This window comes from Tachypleus tridentatus, chromosome 7, assembly GCF_004210375.1.
Source record: "Tachypleus tridentatus isolate NWPU-2018 chromosome 7, ASM421037v1, whole genome shotgun sequence".
Taxonomy (NCBI): Eukaryota; Metazoa; Arthropoda; class Merostomata; order Xiphosura; family Limulidae; genus Tachypleus; species Tachypleus tridentatus.
In genome coordinates, this window is record NC_134831.1 from 150,062,200 (window position 1) to 150,084,758 (window position 22,559).

The 22,559-nt window shown below is 34.0% G+C and overlaps 1 protein-coding gene across 1 annotated transcript in view; it reads right to left on the bottom strand.

The window, feature by feature from the left end:
* LOC143256894 (retinal guanylyl cyclase 2-like) overlaps positions 1-11,806 on the bottom strand; it is an 86,706-nt gene extending 74,900 nt beyond the window's left edge. The window contains exon 1 of the mRNA XM_076514722.1: positions 10,933-11,806. Within this exon, the coding sequence (XP_076370837.1) occupies positions 10,933-11,605 (673 nt within the window). The 5' untranslated portion in view covers positions 11,606-11,806. The remainder of the gene's footprint in view (positions 1-10,932) is intronic.
* Positions 11,807-22,559: the final 10,753 nt, after the last annotated feature.

Consider the following 22,559-nt stretch of genomic DNA (forward strand, 5'->3'; position numbering starts at 1 on the left):
ATATTGTATCGTAGCTTCGATAACTGTTCACCAAAGCATTTACATCAAGAGGAACTTCAATTATGCCTTAAGGAATTAGGCATCGCATACCAAACAAAATATCCCTCGTAATCCGAGGGTCGCGGGTTCGCGCCCGCGTCGCGCTAAACATGCTCGCCCTCCCAGCCGTGGGGGTGTATAATGTGACGGTCAATCCCACTATTCGTTGGTAAAAGAGTAGCCCAAGAGTTGGCGGTGGGTGGTGATGACTAGCTGTCTTCCCTCTAGTCTTACACTGCTAAATTAGGGACGGCTAGCGCAGATAGCCCTTGAATATCTTTGAGCGAAATTAAAAAAAAAGCAATACTAGATTGAGAAGATAAATTAACAACAGATATTTATCTTTAATGCTTCATGATAGAACAATATTTTTTATTCGTATTATAATGATAGTATAAGGTTGATTTAGATCTTAAATAACTTATTTGTGTTTTTATTTTAATCTTTTCCATACCAATAGTTTTCTCAGGCCAAGTTAATATAATAAACAAAACAGAATTTGAAACATAGTTAAAGTGATGGTGAATGATCATAAGAATAAAAATGAAAACTTGAGTCATAATTTAATACGTTATTTCATGAAAAGAAGAACAACAGAAGCTATAATCCCTTTTCATAAACAAAAAGTAAGATCCTGAATTATTTGGAAAAGATACCTTGAAGAAAAAAAGAAAACTTTCTTTTAATGTTGAAAATTCACTGGAGATAAAAAGTAACGGACAAAGCTTCCGCTCAATGCTGTAGGACCAACAGAATAATGTTCTTTCTCTGTCTTAAACATGGAAACTTAATAAGATTCATTATATACTCATAAATAGTCAAGCTCATAATATGTCTACCTGTACGACTGAGTAGGAACTGTTGTCTTATAAGAAATTTGTACTGTGTTTCTGTCTAGGATTAAAAAAATTGTATAATCTAATTACGTTTCACACTTATTCACTGAATCGACTTTTATTTAGTTACAGCCACAACTAGTGACTACTGAAAAATAAGAAACCTGTTTGATCCCATTTACAATGATGCCAACCATTACGATTTTAGTGTATACATTACGACTATACGCTCATACAGACAAATATTACGACTTGATGCAACTCCCAAATTATTATGTATTATATAGGCCTATACAATAAAGTGATAAATTGTTCCCCCAGGGCGTGAAAGGTGTAAAAAGAAAATTTCAAGTGAGATACAAATAAATTTTGATAATAAATAAAAGGCATAGTCTTGCGATAATCATGTTTGTGCTTGAAATAATAAAAAATATTTGTATCTCCGACGTCTACCAATAGTTTGAGTGCGGTGCTTCTCCATACTGGGTACGTGGAGGAATCCATAGTTACGTTATCAGCGCTTGTCAGCCAATCAACGCTCGCGTAGATGGGTATTTCTCATTTTCTAAGAGGCATAGAAACACCAATGCGACCGTTCACAAGTTGGAAAAAAAGAGGCCTCGTTCACCAGATTGTCTTGTTTCTGGCAAATCTAAAACGATTAAAACTGTGAATCAAAAATTTAGGAAAGAGTATAGTGCAAAATATCCGGTCATTGCATCAAAAGTCAGTGACAGTCATGCGTTTTGTACAGTTTGTCACATCGATTTTTTTGTGGCGCATGGCAGAATAAATGATTGTTCCAGACATATAAAATCAGCATCTCACCAACAAAAGGCTGAGGCGAAGACAAAAACGATGCAGATAACGACATTTATGAGTAAGAATTCAGAATATGAAACCATAAATGCAGAAGTGATGTTCACGTAATTCGTCATTGCTCACAATTTACCCCTAGCTGTAGCCAATCATGCAGGACATCTATTCAGAAAAATGTTCCCAGACTCTGATATAGCGTAAAAATATGGCTGTGCTAGAACCAAACCTACAGCCATTGTACAAATATTGGGTTGTGAAGATGACAAAATGATTTCAAGCATACTTACTAACAGTGTTTACAGTTTAGCCACAATAAGTGTCATAAACATGATATAAACTAATCCTTACACAAAGGCTTTTTCTACTTACTGTTTGTGCATGTTCAATGTTGTTTTACCACTATGTTTGTTACTCTGAACTAAATAAAAGACATAATTTCAAAAGAATTTTTTAAGTTTATTTATTAAATACACAAAACACAGTCATAAATGAACAATCTATAGCAGTAATAAATAATAATAGTTATAATAATAATATAATAATAAACGGCTTAGAGACATTGGTCAGGTCTTGTAGCCGCAAATGATAAAAGACTCTGTCTACAATCATTACGCTCAGTCATTTCAAATAGTTGGCATCTCTGCATTTATACGTACACCGTTTAATCAAAATAGACAGATGGATGAGCGAGAGGTATACCTTTCGTCTGTTTGTTTACTGTGATATTTTCTCGTAGTTAATTTTTCATTTAGTTATAAAAGTTTAAAATTAACTGTCAAAATATTTAAACATCTCCCATATACACAAATTGAGTAAGCTCAGTTTGGTTAAATAAACGTGATCCATTGTGAAAATGCGATTTAGCCTATTTTTAGCTTAAGTGGACCACTAATTGCTCCAAATTGATAGATCGAAAATGCTGACGACTGTCGAAAAAATGCAATTATAGTTCAAAATGGAACCTTTGTCCTGTAAACATAAAAGGTCCAGATGCCCAAAATACTTAGCTTGTTCTTGTTGTGATTTTAAATGTGACGGATTATCAATTTCTGCTAAACTGAGTCAGAGGCGTGCGATAAAAAAAGCCCAAAATATATGAACAAGTACTTATAACATAACAAACGACTACAGCTAAATTACAATTAGGATATTGTGAATATGAATAGCAAAGTTGTAGATTATGTGGATTTTATTGGTAATAATGTTTTGGCCTTAACTGAATACAGTTATGACGAAAAAGAAAGTGAAAACATCTTGAAAGAATGCAAAAATGTATATGATATCTTCATGTTTCCTAAAGTGATTCTTTGACGAAAAGTTACCAGGCCGAAAGTCATGTGAAAGTAAATTCTTTAAGGTAGCACTGATCCTTAAAACTGGGCAAATTGACACGCTGAGGAAACAGATAATATATATCAAGAATATAATTATCAATTTATTTAAGGAAATCGTATCGTTCAGTTGTTTTTTTATATGACTAAATCTTTTTATTTTTCTAAGTTAACAAAGACTTATTTTCAGAACAAAAGGACAAATGACAAACACAAGCTGTTGAGACCTAATTGGGTGTGAAATACTGACAACTACAGCTGAGGCGTAAATATACCATAACTTTCTCTGAAGATTTTCATATTTTTAATGATTTACTTTTCTGACTTTATAAAGCACTTTGCTGAAGTGATTTATACTGATAAACAATGTTCTATTATTTTCTAATGATTTTACTTAGGACACGTTTCAAGTTCTTTTTTTTTTCTACTTAGTTTGCCTAATGTAATAAAACATTTTTAAAGAATAGCTCTCTCATTGTCCCAACAACAATTTAAGAGAAATATACATCCTGTGATACTTGATTTCACATAATGAATAAGGTTATGTTGTCAATATTATCTGGCAGCTTAGAGCTTTAAATATCATTTGTATAAGCTGAAACAGACACCAGCCTATAGCGTCGTTTGTTCATCTAAGCGGCACAAAATCGTTAGAAGATATTTAAATGGTTTAATGAGATACTCCTCCATTATTTAAATAGGTCAATCACTTGTTTTAGATGTAACAGTTTGTTTTACGGTAGGTTAAATATCTATTGATAAAAGCTAATCTTGAGTCATGATTGAAATGAGTACACATTTAAGTTAATAGTATCAATTAGAAATGTTATCTCAAGCCATTTTCTTTCATAGTAACTTCTAAACATCGTAGAAGAAAACAAAATTCATATTCGAGAATTTATAATATCATAGATACATATATATGTATTACGACGAAAGGATACTTTACATTTTATTTCTTGTTCTACGTAAAAAGTGCCTCCAAAAGACTTAATTTATCCATAATTGTTTAAAATATAATTATTATATTTTCCTCTGACTTTATCTTCACCCACTTATATTTCATAATTGTTATTCATAAACAAAATTTATATTTTGATATTCTTACATTCTTTGTTTTAAGCTTAACTAATCACATTAAGGGGTTGAGTATTTTATATTAAAGCTATATTAGATATGTAAATTAGCAAGTTATTGCCAGCGACAGACAACTGGTGTAAATTCGCTGTGAAATCTCATATATTAGAAGCACATATTGAGATTGTTTGGCTGTACTTAAGTAGATGGTGTGATGCTTTTGTGAAAGGTATGTAGCAGTCCTTTCCAACACAAAATATTCATATTTTAGATCGAAAAGATGTACGTAGATCGAAAATTTAGAATTTTGAAGATAGAGACCTTGTATACTTAATGGCACAGAAAAACACACGAATATGAATCATCTTGTGAGCCCAGAACCTTTAAGAAAGAGACCTTCATCAAGTCGTAACCCATTAACGGTAAGCGTAGTGCAGCGTCTTGTAATAGATGAGCATCCATGAACACAAACATCAGTATAAGAACTTGTCCGTTAGTTCCAGTCAACTGTACAGAACACAATCAAAATTATTTTAGTCTGTAAAAGCAATGGGAATCACAATACAAGGGTCTTCTATGGCATACATTCAATCAAATGTTCCATACAGTAAGCATATAAAGAACACAAGGGATGTGTACGCTACTATACATGAAAACATACTGGCTAGGTTTAAGGCACATCACCTATGTATTTCTGTGCAAACTGATTGTTAAAATGGGAGCTGGGAAACTATCCTTCTCCTACAATAGATGACTTATGGAAGTAGCAGGAGGTAATGATATGCTTTTGACATGACAGCATTGCGACAAAGCCTTTTGTATTTGGAACTACGCTTCAGGGTTATTGTCAAGACGCAAAGCCATCAGATAAATCATGGCAAGTCGTTTATAGTTTGTCACAAGATTTCGTCTCTCGTGATTTATTTTAAATACTTCCTTTAAACCTTTTTCTGCTGTCTATAATTATTTATAGGTGCAACCCCACTTTTTCTTTCTCGGAGTTTTTCAACACTTTTGTCATCAGTTCTTTCTTTTTTCTATTGTTGTAAATAAATTAATGCCTCTCATATCATTAACTTTATTACACCTCAAACTGATTTTTCTATTTTTATAATATTTTCTGTGAAAATTTTAAAGAATGAATACAACCAACTACAAAGACATTGTAGCTGAATCCTAGATCTAGCTCCCGAAACGGACAAATACTTTACTGCACCCAAAATATGACATTTAAAGCCGTATAAAAAGTGTCTCAATCTTTTGAATGCTAAATCTTGGTATTCCTTTGGAAATTATTTATTTACGTATTTAGTCCGTTCTCACGAGTACAATGAAAAACTAACTTTCATTACTTTCTATCAAGATCTGGTAAAAATGAACCGAATATATTTATTGTTTTCTTTATTTTTGAATTTTGCGCAAAGCTACGCGAGGGCTATCTGCGCTAGTCGTTCCTAATTTGGCAGCGTAATATTAGAGAGAAGGCAGCTAGTTACCACCACCAACCACCAACTCTTGGGCTACTCTTTTACCAACAAACAGTGGGATTGACCATAATATTATAACGCCCCTACGGCAGAAAGGATGAGCATGTTTGGTTTGACAGGGTTTCGAACCCGCAACCCTCAGATTACGAGTCGAGTGCCTTAACTACCTGGCCATCCCGGATTAAACCGAATATATATTATTAGGTGTTTTTATCTTGAATTACTTGCAGTGTTGCAACTTATAACAAAACTTACGATCGCCGGATGCTGTTTATCTTTGTTATAAAGTATGATGATGAACTAAGACTCGATTTATTAAAGTTTATCGTCTATTATTCTGGATGTTCTGTTTTTTAAGTAATGATGAATATTAACATTAGTTTTGTTTCTAAATGTTTTATACGTTAAACCCCAGATTTGAATGCAACTTCTAAACAACGGACGTCATTTTTGATACATTTTTAAACAGCCCCTGTTTTAACCACGTTTATTTCGAATCGTACATTGGCTGATGTAAGAAGCGGTTAGACCGTTGTTTGGTTTGTTGTGAATTTCGCGCAAAGCTACACGAGAGCTATCTGCGCTAGCCACCCCTAATTTATCAGTGTAAGAATAGAGGGAAGGAAGCTAGTCATCACTACCCACCGCCAACTCTTGGGCTACTCTTTTACCAACAAATAGTGGAATTGACCCTCACAATATAATGCCCCTACGGCTGAAAGGGCGAGCATGTGTGGTGTGACAGGGATTTGAACCCGCGACCCTCAGATTACAAGTTCAGTGCCTAAACCACCTGTCCATGCCGGGCCAATAGAGTATTGTATAAGTTCACCAAAATGGTGTTGTTTTCAGAAGTTGCAAAAGATATCAAAATATGTGAATTAACTCTTTATTTAACTAGACAGATTTGTTATATAGCTTAAATACTGTAAATAAACTTATCACTTTCATCAATTACACAATTATAGCACAATAGTAACATTGAAAAGTTATGATTCCTACTTGTTAATGCTCGACCACACTAGCCCGAGAAATTATCTAATTATTTTCTCAGAATAATTAAGGTGTATTTTAAATATATGTGTTAACATAGTTTCTACTTGATTTTAAAGTTTCAAAATTTTAAATTTGCCATTTAGTTAAACTGGTTTTGGGACTTAAAGCTTAAAGTTCAATTATTATTTTTTTACAATAAGTGCAGTTAAAAGACTTTGTTAAAATGTTATAAAAGTGCTATTACTGTTATTAATTTGGGTTAAGGCGTTCGACTCGTAGCCTGAAAGACACGGGTTCAAATTCCGGTCCCACCAAACATCCTCGCCCTTTCAACCGTAAGGGCGTTATAAAGTGATGGTCAATCCCACTATTCGTTGGTAAAAGAGTAGCTCAAGAGTTGGCGGTGGGTGGTGATGACTAGCTGCCTTCCCTCTAGTCGTACACTACTAAATTAGGGACGGCTAGCGCAGATAGCCCTCGTGTTGCTTTGCGCGAAATTCAAAAGCAAACAAACACCTTCTTTAGAAAAGTTTTCATTACAGTGAACAAAGAAGATCGTAACACTAAATTTCTTTTAACCAACAATAAAGTTTACAGAAATTTTAATATGAATTTACGATAAAAATCATCCAATTAAGCTTCTGAAAGATCGGAGTTGAAGATGACGCGATCTAGCGAAAAACCAATCTTTATATTTAATTATTTTATTGTTTCTATGTACATCAACTTTCTTTTTTACTTTTTACTATATCATTGTTATTATTTCCCCAGCCTTTTAGTTGTCTTTCTACATATCTGTTACATAGCTTCCTGTATTCTTAACTATTACATCACTGTCCGTCTCAATATCTATTCATTACGCGATTTATTGTCCGTATGTCTTACATGCTAAGAGACTGTCTTTTTACTTTTCAATACGTTACTCTACTGATCTTTGTATGTTACATTTCAATAACTGAATGAAATATTTCAAGATCTTGAGAATATGTAATTTGAAATAATACGCACGTATAGTGCTGTGTTAAAATGTTAGGACAAATCAAAAATTAGACTTCAGGCTACTTTCAGAAAATAATAGATAAAATAAATCACAGGTTAAACGTCAAGATTTTATCAGTTTTCATATTTAGTACAACAGAAGTGGAAGTGCTTGAGTTTAGCAAACAGTTAATTTTTTGAGTCCCTCTTTTGTTTTAATAACTGTAGACAGTCTTTCAGGCATTGTTGCAATATATTTAATCAGTGTCCTTTAGATATTTACTTCAAATATCTCTAATACACTTCCATAAAGTTTCTAAGGAAGTAACTTCTGATTTGTTAAGTTTTGATCTATTAACTCCCAGATCTGCTCGATTGGGTCGAGATAGGGATCTGTGAGGGCCATTGCATCATCTGAATGAATCCAGCAACTTCTTTCTTAGCTAAGTTATTTGTTTATAGGTTGGATAAGTATTTGGGGGCATTATCTTCTTGGTAATATAATTCTTTACCAATAATACACAAACCACTGGGGATACCATTACGAATCAGTATCTGATGCTAGTTGCGCTAATCCATTATTATTTCTATTTTGCAAATATCTTCTGTCGTCTCAGCACCAAAAACATCACCTCCAAACCACCAACCGCCTCTTCCGTGGTTCATGGTAGGTGATATATATTGAGGTATTTTTCATCTTTCTTTCGCGGGACGCACAATCTACACTCTGAAAAAAAATGTTATATATTTGGACTAATCTTTCCATAGCACTTTTTTCCAATAGTCAGATTTTGTACATTTTAACAAATTTCAGTTTCTTGACAATATCTGGAGATCGAAATAAAGTTTTTAGCTGCCACACGATCAGATATTCAGTTGTTGTTAAATATTCTTTAGACTGTAGATTTGGACACTTTTCTGCCGTTTGGTACAGGCTTTAGATCAGTGACAGTCTTCCTTCTGTTCCGAAGGCTGCATAAACTAAGATAATTGACATCAGTATTATTGAGTTTAGGTGTTCTTCCTCTTACTTTCCTGTTTTCAGATTAACCTGTCTCTGTCTCACTATCTAAGGTGTGCTTGACAGTGTTTGGGGAGCATTTTAAGTCTGCAATAATTTGTCTGAGAGTCCAACCAGCACCACATAAAGCTATTATATGAACTCCCTCCTCTACTGACTATTTTATACGCTTTTTGAGCTTAGTATGACAATAACACTTAAAATATATTGTTAAACAATGTTTTATCAAGACTTATTTGTGAGGTGCCATTAAACGGATTTCTTCTAATGTATATCAGCAGCAAATGCTAGCCCTTTGATACATTCTTTTTGTATAGTTAAGACACTTCATGGGATGCCATGACATTTATTTCAGACTCTAAATTCGATCAGTATGTTGGTTCGAGCAGAACCCTTATGACATACTCTTGGTTCAAGTATATGGGAATTCTAAATGATGATAAGTATTCTGACTCTGGTTCATTCAGTTATCAAAACGGGTCAGTGAAGCATTAACATAGTGTTGAAATATACATTCTGTGACGGCATGGAAAAAATAGCCCATAAAAGTGAAACACTGGCAGAATATTCTCTTATTCTAACACTTTTGAACAGTACTGTGTTTAATGTTTTGCTTTCTAAATTTACCTAAAAACGTATGAACATATTTGTAATTACACTCACATACAAAGTCCTGCCGAGAATAAATTCTCCAAGATAACACGGGAACTAAGGCTATTAACAAATGCTAGAGCCATTGTGCACCATTAACCAATTGTACCTCTCCGTGTAAAATAGGATCAGAAAGATCCGTACAGTTTGATTAATTTTCTAATAAATTGACTTCTTTCAAGCCTTTTCCTCTGTTGTTTTAATTTTATAAAGTTAAAGTGAATGAAAAATGTATTGATTTCTTAAACCTAGATTACACTTCAAAAACTAAAAATAAATCATGTTCTAATTTTTTCTAGTCTTACTTGCCTTTCAGTTTGCTGCTAGTTTTTCATATATTTGAAGCTTTTGATAACCTCCAATGAACCTATATTTAATTCTACAATAGTCTTCATAAGATGTTGAGCCCATCCTCCCAGTGGTACAGTGATGAGTCTGCGGACTTATTACGCTAAAAACCGAATTTTGATACCCGTGGTGAGCACAGCACAGAGTGACTTATGTGTGGCTTTGTGCTTAAATATAAACAATTTTTTTTATATTAAACATACTTGAATTTCCTGGTGTAGTTATCCGCATATACAACTATTTCTAAGTTTGGGTGTCGATCAACCTGAACTACTACTAACGTGTATTTATGTTATGGCCTGGCATGGCCTAGCGCGTTAAGGCGTGCGCTTCGCAATCCGAGGGTCGCGGGTTCGCGCCCGAGTCGCGCCAAACATGCTCGCCCTCCCAGCCGTGGGGGCGTTATTATGTGACGGTCAATCCCACTATTCGTTGGTAAAAGAGTAGCACAAGAGAGGGTGGTGATGACTAGCTGCCTTCCCTCTAGTCTTACACTGCTAAATTAGGGACGGCTAGCACAGATAGACCTCGAGTAGCTTTGTACGAAATTCCAAAACAAATTTATGTTATTTTTACTTATTTGATTTCAAGGCCTAGGTTACACATGCCAATATTTGCGTATTGATTAAAGTTAGATTCATTAATTATTTATCAATATATAGTGTCCGCGAACTGTGTTAATAAATTTACCCATTTACGTAAATACTTTTGTTAATGACCAAGTGGTTAAGGCACACGACACGTAACCTGAAGGTCGCAGGTTCGAATCCCCGTCACACCAACCATGCTCGCTCATTCAGCCGTGGGGACGTTATATAGTTACAGTCAATCCAACTATTCATTGGTAAAAGAGTAGCCCAAGAGTTGGTGGTGGGTGGTGGTAACTAGCTGCCTTCCCTCTAGTCTTGCACTGCTAAATTAGGGACGGCTAGCGCAGGTAGCTTTCGTGTAGCTTTGTGCAAAATTCAAAACAAATCAAATCATACTTTCGTTAATATAATTTCCGAACACTCTGTATAACTCAGCCTTTATTCTATGTATTTTTCGTGTTATGTCTATTCAAACTGCTTAGAGCTTTTATTCTGAACTGTAGTTAAACTTTTTCTGTTTTTCAAACTTAAATCTCAATCAAAACGTTTAACTGTGTTAAAGTTTTGAACGTTTCGATGAGTTATTTTCTAAAACAGCACGTTCTAAATTGATAACAATTAGTGTAACATAAAAATGTAAGTAAGATTTCAGATATTCATAAAACATGTATAATTTCAGTTATATAGTACCACATATATTTAAATACTGTTTACTTAGAAATTTTATTCAACAACTTCCATGTTATTATGTTTCTGTACCTTTAACAGGTGCTTTCACAGTCGATAGCAAGTTCTTGGCCTCCTCCACCGTCGCTTTACTATGTAGAAGGATGAAATCACGAACGACGTATCCTTGATCTCTTATGGCTGAATCCAATTTTTCAGCCATTCGTCGCCAATTTTCATCATTTACCACCAGCAACACAGAGTATTTCCAACGTAGAGTGGCTACTAAGGCCGCCAGAGCCTTGGCCGTAGCATCAGATGAGGGCACAGTGCGGGCAAATGTCGGGTAAAGTAACTTATCTGAAAGTGAAGACGCTGTACAGCTCCCTGACACATAGAGTTTCTCGTGGACATTTGCCAATATGGCTGCGGCCTCACAGAGATGGTCAGCTACAGATCCTACCACTGCTTGGATATTTGGGTCATTCAAAGCCTCAACATATGGATAAAGAGATCCACTACGACACCCTGGAAGTGGAAAACGACTGTTCAGTTTAACTTTGGTCATTTTAGCAGCCAACTTCAGTTCTGGCTGTCTCATAACTCTGGCTATAACTTGGTCCAGAATGGAGACATCGCCAGAACACTTACTGTCATAGTGGAGAAATACCGCATTATACTGACCAACAATGGATGGCCAAGTTAAAAGGAAACAGAGCAGGTGAAGTAAAAGATGAACTAGTTTATCCGTCTTAAATACCTTCATGCGTTACGTCTGTTATTTAGGAAACATAGCTGTCAACATATCTACAATGCTTTATCCGTAGTTAAAAAGTATTACGTTATTTATGCAATTTGAAAATATTTAAAATAATTCAATGTATGTTAATTTGAAAAGACGTTTACTTTATATTTCGGATAAAAACGAAGAAAACTAATGCAAGCATTCAGTTTGTATATGTTTACTCTCCCGCGGTACAACCTCAAATAATAAAGAAAACACTTTTACAGTCTGCGCTCAGGTGGTTGCTCGCATAATAATCTAGTTGAGAGAACAGGTGACTCAGAGTGAATTAAGAGAAATTACTCACAGGTGGCGGCCTCTCGTAGTTAATAAAGAAGATATATTCTTCTCAAAATAATTAATAATTATTGCTTTATCGAAATGAAAATACTTATTCATATCAGCTTCTACAGTTAAAATCAAATAAGACAAAATTAATATATCACCTACTGCAATAGAAGATATTTAAAAAATACCGTGTGGTTTTTACGTTTATTTTTCCATAGCCTGAAGGCTTATAACGTTAAGTATTGGGCTTCGATACTAAGGACGATATATTGTCTATGACGAAAGTTATTATTATTTTTCTTATATTTTCTAGTCTTGAGGACAAGTGAGATCATTTGATTAGCATAACTAGGTAAAATAAATTTTAAAGAGCAAAGAATGACAATTATTCTAATAATATTACTTAAAGTAGAAACAATATGAAACTAATGAACATTTCAAAAATAAACTAGCTATAATATGATAACAATCTACACAGTTTCTCTCAAGAATGATTTTATAATTTAATCATATATAAAATAATTTTACGAATAACATGAGTCTAATTTTTAAATTGTCCGCTCAGTTTAAATATATATTAGGAAAACAAGCGTGCTCAAAACCTTAATTAAAGACAAAAGTAAGAAACTGCATAACACGGATGTTTTCGCAAGGTGGACTTTTCTTTATCAAGAACAACCTGGAAATGTCCTAGTTTGTACAGCTGAACTTTCGAAAGCATTGGGATTAAAAGATATCGTATTTTTTATATATGTACGTGTGTGTGAGGAAATTGAAAAGTAAAATTAAATTAAATACATATTCTAGTTGTTGTGGCCATCATGTATTCTCTGTCTTACAAGGTCGTACAGCGTATTTGTAAAGTGTGATTGACATGTTTTTTAATTATTTATAAAAGTTTATAAAATTAAGCTCAAATTATAATAAACGATTTTCTACATTTCCTAACCTATCAGCATTTATGTTCCAGTGGTTTCAAGGCATCAGTTAAGTAGAAACTACATTTTACTCGAGGTCGACCTTTCATCTAACATTTATTGGTCATTTTGTATTTATTTTGTATGAAAGTATTATAAAATACTTACCATTTATGATGTTACAAAACATACAGAAATTAAGTTTATAATTTTCAACTTTGTTTGAAGTTAAGTAAAAACTACATAATAGACTATCTGTGCCCAGTCTACCAGGGAGTATCGAAACCTCGTTTCTAGCACTGTTAATTCCAAGATGTACCGCTGTGCTCCAGAAGACGGTTTAAAACAAAACAAAACATAGTTCACAAGTAGGGCCTGGCATGGCGTAACGCGTTAAGGCATGCGCTTCGTAATCTGAGGGTCGCGGGTTCGCGCTCGAGTCCAGCCAAACATGCTCGCCCTCCCAGCCGTGGGGGCGTTATAAAGTGACGGTCAATCCCACTATTCGTTGGTAAAAGAGTAGCCCAAGAGTTGGCGGTGGGTGGTGATGACTAGCTACCTTCCCTCTAGTCTTACACTGCTAAATTAGGGACAGATAGCCCTCGAGTAGCTTTGTGCGAAATTCCAAAAAACAAAAACAAACAGTTCACAAGTAGTAGAAGATTATATTGGTAACTTAAAACTATTAACACAAATAACATCATAAATTAAAGTATATGTGATATCGTACTTTAACACATGAAACGTAGCAATCCTCTAGAAGCGTTTTTCCCTGAACTTTTATTATGGAAAACATGTTTAATCAGTAAATGTTTTGAAACATAAATATTGTCATTTTTATCATAATCTGTTATAATCAACACATTATTTTCCGTATTTAAATTTAACAAGAAAATGGGGCCGAGATTGGCCTAATGGTTAAAGTGTCCAGACTATGAATGCGAGAGTTTATGATTCGCGTCAAGTTAGTTGTCAGAGAAACGTTGGGTTAAGAATAGTTATAAGAGTAACGGTCACATCCTATTCTAGCTCAAATAAGTGTAACCTAAACGTTTGTGATGGGTACTGATGACTTTTATCTGTCAGTTCAAAATTATGTACAATTATGTTTCGCCCGAAAATTCAGAAACACATAGAAATTATTATATATGCTCGTACTTACTATCGCCTTGATCAGTAAATTTAACCCGTATTTCAGAGATAATAAAAATGTAGATATAAATACTTATTTTTAAAAAATTCAACTACATGTTAGCGATGACATTTAACTTTAAATTATGGTTAGTTGATATTTAACTTCAATATAAAGTTCGCGACTTAAATTACTTAAATGTTCTTTCGCACATACCTACAAATTATAGATATGGCACATGACTTAATACTTTGCCCACCTTAATTGCTTATTTGTTGTTGGTTTTTAAAAGTCACAACAAACTAGTGGCGGTTTGAGACATAATATTCGTAAATATTTATTAAGATGCTAGTTTGAGAGATGCTATTTGCGAATAACCTTGAACTTGTACTTGATATGGTATGGATAGGAGGCCTCAAATTGTAAGTATTATTTTCATGTTTATAGTTTGTCACACAAAGGTGTTTAAAATATGTCTGAATAAGTTGAATCTTATATGTGTGAATAACGAATATTTAAGTCATCAGTAATACATTTTTTATATTTCTTTCCGTTCTGTAGTTTGTAAAATTAAACATTTAAAGTATGACGGTTATGTCTACAAATAATTTACTTTTAACACCATAATGTCTTTGAATAATATAAAACATCAAAGCGCTGCTATCAGTCAAAAACAGAAATAATTAGCATTACATTTGATATCAAGTTGTCATTTCCTAATTATTTTATTCAGTAAACTGTCGGTTTAAGAGATAAATAGTTGAGAAAAAATGCATATCTTAATAGGAATTGGTAAATTAGTTGTGTTCTATCGAGTTTTGTATTGCAGTTCATATTTTAATTACAAACATATGAACGCCGTTAGCTGTTAAATTTGGTAACATTTAAGTTGTCTGGCACGGAGACCATCATGCAAGATTTTCTTTAATTCTCCCATGTTCTCCCAAGTGAACTTTGTTTTTTTTAACAAATGAAATCTCTCAATCATATGAAAGTTTCTTTGCTATGAAAGTTTAAACTATTTACTGAAATCTCAGAACTCAAAGCAATACAGTTTAAGATGGTTGAGCTAATATTCATTCAAAAAATGTCACTGTTTTAAACTAATGTTTCTGGCAAGTTTTAAAGCTATATGAACTGAAAAATAACAAAGTTTAACTACACTGAACCCTAACGAAAGTTGTGTATAATGAAAACGTGCTCTTTCTTGTAATTTTTGTCGCTAGATTTTCTGTAAGTCTTAATTACTTCTTACTCAATCAGCAGTAAAATGTCATTGGTTGGTTGTTCCATTTGAACTCTCAGTTAAGCCTAGATTAGTAGTTGGTATTGATTTCTGTTTAAATGTTTACTTCTACAGTTGTTTTAAACTTTGATACAGTTTCTCACGCTATTCTACTATATACCCAATAATGAAATGTTCTTATAGACTTAAACCTTTCCTTACGTGGCACAGAAGCTGGAATGACTTGCAGTCTATCCTAGAAAACTATTCTACAACTAATAGTCTCTACAATATATATTTATGACGACCCTGATATAATGTTATATCGATTAAGATTTTCATCAATAGCGTTATTTGGCCTAAAATCAACACAATCTAAGATATTAACATTCATGAAGTATTTTTTTTTTGCATATTTCAACTTTTCTTTACTGTTTAATTTACCTTGAGCTATTATTTTACTGATTGTAAATGAAAGCGTATTTTGAAGTTTAAGGTTCTAGTATTTTTCAGTTCTATTACTTTCGCGGAATACTTATGTTGTTATAACCGTTTCAGTTGTGTGTGATAGCCAAAGCTGGAGCAGTTTTTGTGACAATTACTTTTGTGTGTGTTCTAAAACAGGTGGTGGGGTATAAGTTCCTCATTATCTTGCTAAACCATTACATAAATAATAGAAAGACTGTCACATAAAGAATAGATACCTACACAACTGTGAAATATTACATACTCATCTATGTTATTATTACACCAAACAAGTATAAAGTGTTATATACTCATCTGTAATTACTATACAACACTAGTGGGAAATGTTGAGTACTCATCCATATCGTTACTACACCATACAAGTGTAAAGTGTTATATACTCATCTGTAGTTACTATACAACACTAATGGGAAATGTTGAGTACTCATCCATATCGTTACTACACCATACAAGTGTAAAGTGTTATATACTCATCTGTAGTTACTATACAACACTAGTGGGAAATGTTGAGTACTCATCCATATCGTTACTACACCATACAAGTGTAAAGTGTTATATACTCATCTGTAGTTACTATACAACACTAATGGGAAATGTTGAGTACTCATCCATATCGTTACTACACCATACAAGTGTAAAGTGTTATATACTCATCTGTAGTTACTATACAACACTAGTGGGAAATGTTGAGTACTCATCCATATCGTTACTACACCATACAAGTGTAAAGTGTTATATACTCATCTGTAGTTACTATACAACACTAATGGGAAATGTTGAGTACTCATCCATATCGTTACTACACCATACAAGTGTAAAGTGTTATATACTCATCTGTAGTTACTATACAACACTAGTGGGAAATGTTGAGTACTCATCCATATCGTTACTACACCATACAAGTGTAAAGTGTTATATACTCATCTGTAGTTACTATACAACACTAGTGGGAAATGTTGAGTACTCATCCATATCGTTACTACACCATACAAGTGTAAAGTGTTATATACTCATCTGTAGTTACTATACAACACCATTGGGAAATGTTGAGTACTCATCCATATCGTTACTACACCATACAAGTGTAAAGTGTTATATACTCATCTGTAGTTACAATACAACACTAGTGGGAAATGTTGAGTACTCATCCATATCGTTACTACACCATACAAGTGTAAAGTGTTATATACTCATCTGTAGTTACTATACAACACTAGTGGGAAATGTTGAGTACTCATCCATATCGTTACTACACCATACAAGTGTAAAGTGTTATATACTCATCTGTAGTTACAATACAACACTAGTGGAAATGTTGAGTACTCATCCATATCGTTACTACACCATACAAGTGTAAAGTGTTATATACTCATCTGTAGTTACAATACAACACTAGTGGGAAATGTTGAGTACTCATCCATATCGTTACTACACCATACAAGTGTAAAGTGTTATATACTCATCTGTAGTTACAATACAACACTAGTGGGAAATGTTGAGTACTCATCCATATCGTTACTACACCATACAAGTGTAAAGTGTTATATATTAGTCTGTAGTTATTATACAACACTAGTGGAAAATGTTGGGTGCTCATCCGTATCGTTACTACACCATATGGCCCGACATGGCCAAGCGTGTTAAGGCGTGCGACTCGTAATCTGAGGGTCGCGGGTTCGCATTCCCGTCGCGCCAAACATGCTCGCCCTTTCAGCCGTGGGGGTGTTATAATGTGACGGTCAATCCCACTATTCGTTGGTAAAAGAGTAGCCCAAGAGTTGGCGGTGGGTGGTGATGATTAGCTGCCTTCCCTCTAGTCTTACACTGCTAATTTAGGGACGGCTAGCACAGATAGCCCTCGAGTAGCTTTGTGTGAAATTCAAAAACAATACCACACCATACAAGTGTAAAGTGTTATATATTCATCTGCAGTTACTATACTGCACTAGTGGGATATGTTGGGTACTCATCCGTATCGTTACTACACCAGTGTAAAGTTTTACGTACACATTTGTATCGTTATTATACTATACAAGTGAGAAGTGTTACATACCCATCCGTATCATTATTATGCCACACAAATTTAAAGTGTTATATACTTCACAGTATCTTTACAGAAACACACAAAGGCTGAAAGCAATGTATATGACTTCGTATATTTATTACATCACGGAATTTATGTTTAAACAAAACGTCTGAAGATACATGCGATTCAGAATACACAAATCTAAATCGAGTGTGTGTTTGTGTGTGTTTTTCATATAGCAAAGCCACAAAGGGCTATCCGCTCAGCCCACCGAGGGGAATCGAACCCCTGAGTTTAGTGTTGTAAATCCGGAGACATACCGCTGTACTAGCGGGGGCCAATCTAAATCGACACTGTTCCGAGTCATTACATCAACACACAAACACAACACATCAACTTCTGTTTACTGTTCCGTGGTAGAATAATCTCATAGAACACTGTGATTATCGTATGAAAACAACATTTTAATAAATTATGAAGGGCTTGGTATTAATGTAAAGTAACCATTATAAAATAGCCATAATTATTTAAAATTATAATTGTTTAAATAATGTTTCAATAAAAATAATAATATCATTGATGCCGAAGGCCAAAGCTAATGTTTTATTAATATATAAAGATGACTGTTTAATTTTTTAATTGAAATATGTGTTTCAAATAGTCCACCCTTTTAATATTTTATTTTAAGGATCAGATATCAATGAATATTGTTATAAAAGCATCTTGAATTTTGCATATTTAGGTTTGAAAAGTTTCTAATATTGATTAAATACCACGATAATTGAATATATTAATTCAGCACATCGTGGTGAATGAACGGAAACTGTCCAATGCCGCCGAACGTAGTTCCACACTTTTGATTCGTGAATGCGCTGTAAGAGCAACCGGCAACAGTCACTCCTGTTATTCTATAAAAGAGGAGTAGCCCAAGAGTTTGACGGTGGGTGCTCTTCTCTAGCTACCTTTTCTATGTGTAGACATACGTAACTTTATACAAACACTCTATGTGCAACAACTACAATAATGTTAGTTATTTAAGAATAGTTCTGGAAAGGGAGTTAAGAGTTCTCCTCATACTTATGCACTAGTCCTTATTAAGGACTTGGAGTTTTCTATTTTAGTAATACCTGTGCACTTGGGCTAAACGAACAGGCTCGAAAGTGTCACAGCTTATTTGTGACCATCAACTTGATGAACTGAATAAGGAGAATGGCCGATTTTTCTATAACACATCCGTAGCTGAAAGTGTGGAATGTGGTAACTAACATCAAGTCTCAAACCAGGACCTTTTGATGCATATCCCGACTTGTTAGCTTGCCAAGTCTAATATTATAGCTCTATATACATTATATTATATTTACTTAGCTTACTTATTACGCCAGAACTTTGATTACAAATGGTAAGAATTTAATTAAGGATATCCAAGTGGTTAAAATCCACCCTTCCGCGAGGTGTTTTAATGCAGAAACATAAATTATAACGATGTCAGTATGTTTGGTGTTAAATGTTCTTCGGTTTTTAACAAAGACTCAATAAAGACATTTATCTTTATACTCGCAATAATAATAATCGAAGAAAAGTCCGTATAATATTTAATGTTACGTTAATGCATTTTCCCTCATATTCTTTCCAAGTTAACGCATAAGTTTAACCAAAAAATGTTAAGTTTATATTAAACTTTGATTTAAATAAATTCATTAATGTATGTCTAAATTTATTTAACAGTCCAACAAGTTATTCATTTCTGTCGCCAGATTTGCTATATTCTATAGTACTTTGTCATTTTTAAATACCGTCGATTTCTTTTGATTAATCAAAAAAACTTCTATAATTTCTATCGCAATAGTTTTTATTCATTTTCTTCAGTAATAACGTATATTATTACCATATGTTTTATGCACCTTTTTCATTTCCCATTCATTTTATTCTCAACTTATTAATGTCGCTTGGTTTATATATCAATTCGACTTTATTTATTGCCATCAATTTCCTAACACTTCGTTTTTCTAACATTTCAGTCTGGCATGGCCAGCTAGATAAGGCACTCGACTAGTAATCTCCGGGTCGCGGGTTCTAATCCCCGTCATACCAACTAGGATCGCCTTTTTTTTTTAGCCGTGGGAGCGTTATAATGCAATGGTCAATTCCACTATTCATTGGTACAAGAGTAGCCCAAAAGTTGGCGGTGGGTGGTAATGACTATCTGCCTTTCCTGTAGTCTTACACTGCTAAATTGAGGACGGCTAGCGCAAATAACTCTCATTTAGCTTTGCGCGAAACTCAAACAAACCAAACCAATTTTACTTATTTTATTCAACTTTCAGTGCCGAGGTTTTCTTTATATTACACAAAATCCAGTATAAGAAAAAGTATAATTTCTTTTCAGGCAAAATGTACTGTAACATTAAGAATAAAAACAATAACGACTCAAAGAAAGCTTCCTTCAAAATTCTTTCTTTCGAATACCCTTCGACGGATTGACATTAGAGATGAGGTCCCGTAGCTTGTGTCTCGTTACCATAAAAAAAAAAGAAATTCGCTCTCTGCATTTTGGATCTGTTGGTGCGTTATAACAGTTGCAGTCAAATTTCACTATTAGATCTGTAAGTGGTGTTGATCAGCTGCCTTTCCTCTAGTCTATGACTTCAAAATTAGAAACGACTAGTGATCAAATAAACTGAAGAGTAGTTTGCATGATATGAAAAAAACGTAACATTATTGTTTCTACGTGAATAAGTTGTTTTTATTAAACAAAAACTGACGTTAATGGACAAATTATGTTACAAAAATAAGAGCTAAAATCGTTAAGAAAAATGGTAAAAATTATACTTATTTTATTTAAACAGTAAAAAATATGTCGTGAGATTTAAGTTTTACGTTAGTCATTTCCGATCGTATGTTTCTGAACCCAAATTATAGAAAAACGTAATACAACTGATTGAGGGTAAAAAACTAGGCTAATCAACAACTAGTGTGTCCGATCTTGTGAGCATAATGAGCTGTTGTTTATTTAAAGAAACATATGTCGATTTCGTTCTGTGTAGCTAGAGAAGAGAATGGGAGTTTGTACATTATATTACACGGTTAAGGTGATTTTCTGTAGCTCATAAATGAATATTTTTAGAACCTAACTTAATCACAAAATTTTTCTTCCTTTTGCCTTTTAGGGGCTCTAAATGCGTAAAACGAATTGAAAGCTGGAAGGCAGATGAAGACACACTCATTCAGAGTCTATGACGCATACGCTCCCTGAATATGTTCAAACCAACTTTGTCAAGACTTCCTGAATAAAATTCTATATCCGCCTCTGACAGAACAGAATTAAAGAAGATAAAAATGTAGCAAACACTTTCTTGAGCTTACTTGTAAAGGTTTCTTTCAATTCCATCATTAATAATAATGAAGAATGCAAGTTCCGAAAGTTTCTGCCACTAGGATCTACTAGAAATCTCTGGAGACCAGCACCAGCTTCGAGTCTATTATATCAGCAAACATGCCTGTTTACACCATGCCAATAGATTAACAAACATAACTAGAAAGCAGCTTTTGTTAAATAACAGAGTGGGCTACGAATGATATGAAACAACGACATACGCCGAATATCGTATGTGGGTTATATACAGCTCTACAAATAAATACGTAAAAGTATGCATATATAGCAGAAAGAAGAGCGGAGATATAATTATATAGATAAACACGTAGACTGAGATACTGATTAAAGTGGGTTGAAACACTGTATTCAAAACAATTTTTTAAGAAACACTTTTGTATGTTTACATAGTTTTTGAACCGGATGAAGGAACTGCATGGAAAATGAAACGTTAAGGCAGAACCATAAGAACACATTCCCTATAATGTAGACAGTTTGATTGACAAAAATATAAAAATATTACGAGAAACACGTAATAAAATACTAGCAAATATTGTCAACAGGTTTATTATTGAAAACCTGAGAAGATGATCATTCACCTCTTCGTCCTTCAGTGAGTCAGCAGTACGTTTACAGGGTTCGATTCCCCGCAGTAGACAAAGTGCAATAGTCCTTTGTAAAGCTACGCGTTAAACAGTAACAACCTTTCATACCTCTATTATATAAATAGCAATTAATACGGACAATGAAATACAGGTTTGGTGTTGACAATGTAAAATATATAATGCATATTCATTAGAATGCCAGGAACACTAATAGTGTAGGAGCTACTATTCGCAGTGTAGGGCATGGCCAGGTAGATAAGGCACTCGACTCGTAATCTGACGGTCACGGGTTCGAATTCCTGTCACACCCAACGTGCTCGCTCTTTCAGTCGTTGAAGCGATATAATGTGATGGCGAATCCTACTATTTGTTGGTAGATGAGTAGTCCAAGAGTTGGCGGTGGGTGATGATGACTAGCTGCCTTCCCTCTTGTCTTACACTGCAAAATTAGGGACGATTAGCGGAGATAGTAGCCCTCGTGTAGCTTTGCGCGAAATTCAAACCAAACTAACCCATTGTTTCCTTTTATAACAGTATCTATGTAATGACTGAGTCGCGAGTTCTGTAAATATCATGGTAAAAATGTTTGAATTTCTTGTTATTCTTTCTTCTGCTTCTTTTTGATTACATGGTAACTCAGAAACCAAAACAATGGTGTCAACCAAATTCACTGAGGTGACATAGTTGCAAAATGAGTATTCATTTTTATAAGTATTATAACTACCAGTAATTTAAAATAAACAACATAATTCTGGTGTAAACGACGTTATCATTATCCCCGTGAAGTTAGTTTTTTATTAGAAATTTAGTGTTCATTTCACGAACTTAAGTATTGGGTGAAATAGAAACTGCCGGCCAATAAATAATAGATAAGCAATAAATATTAT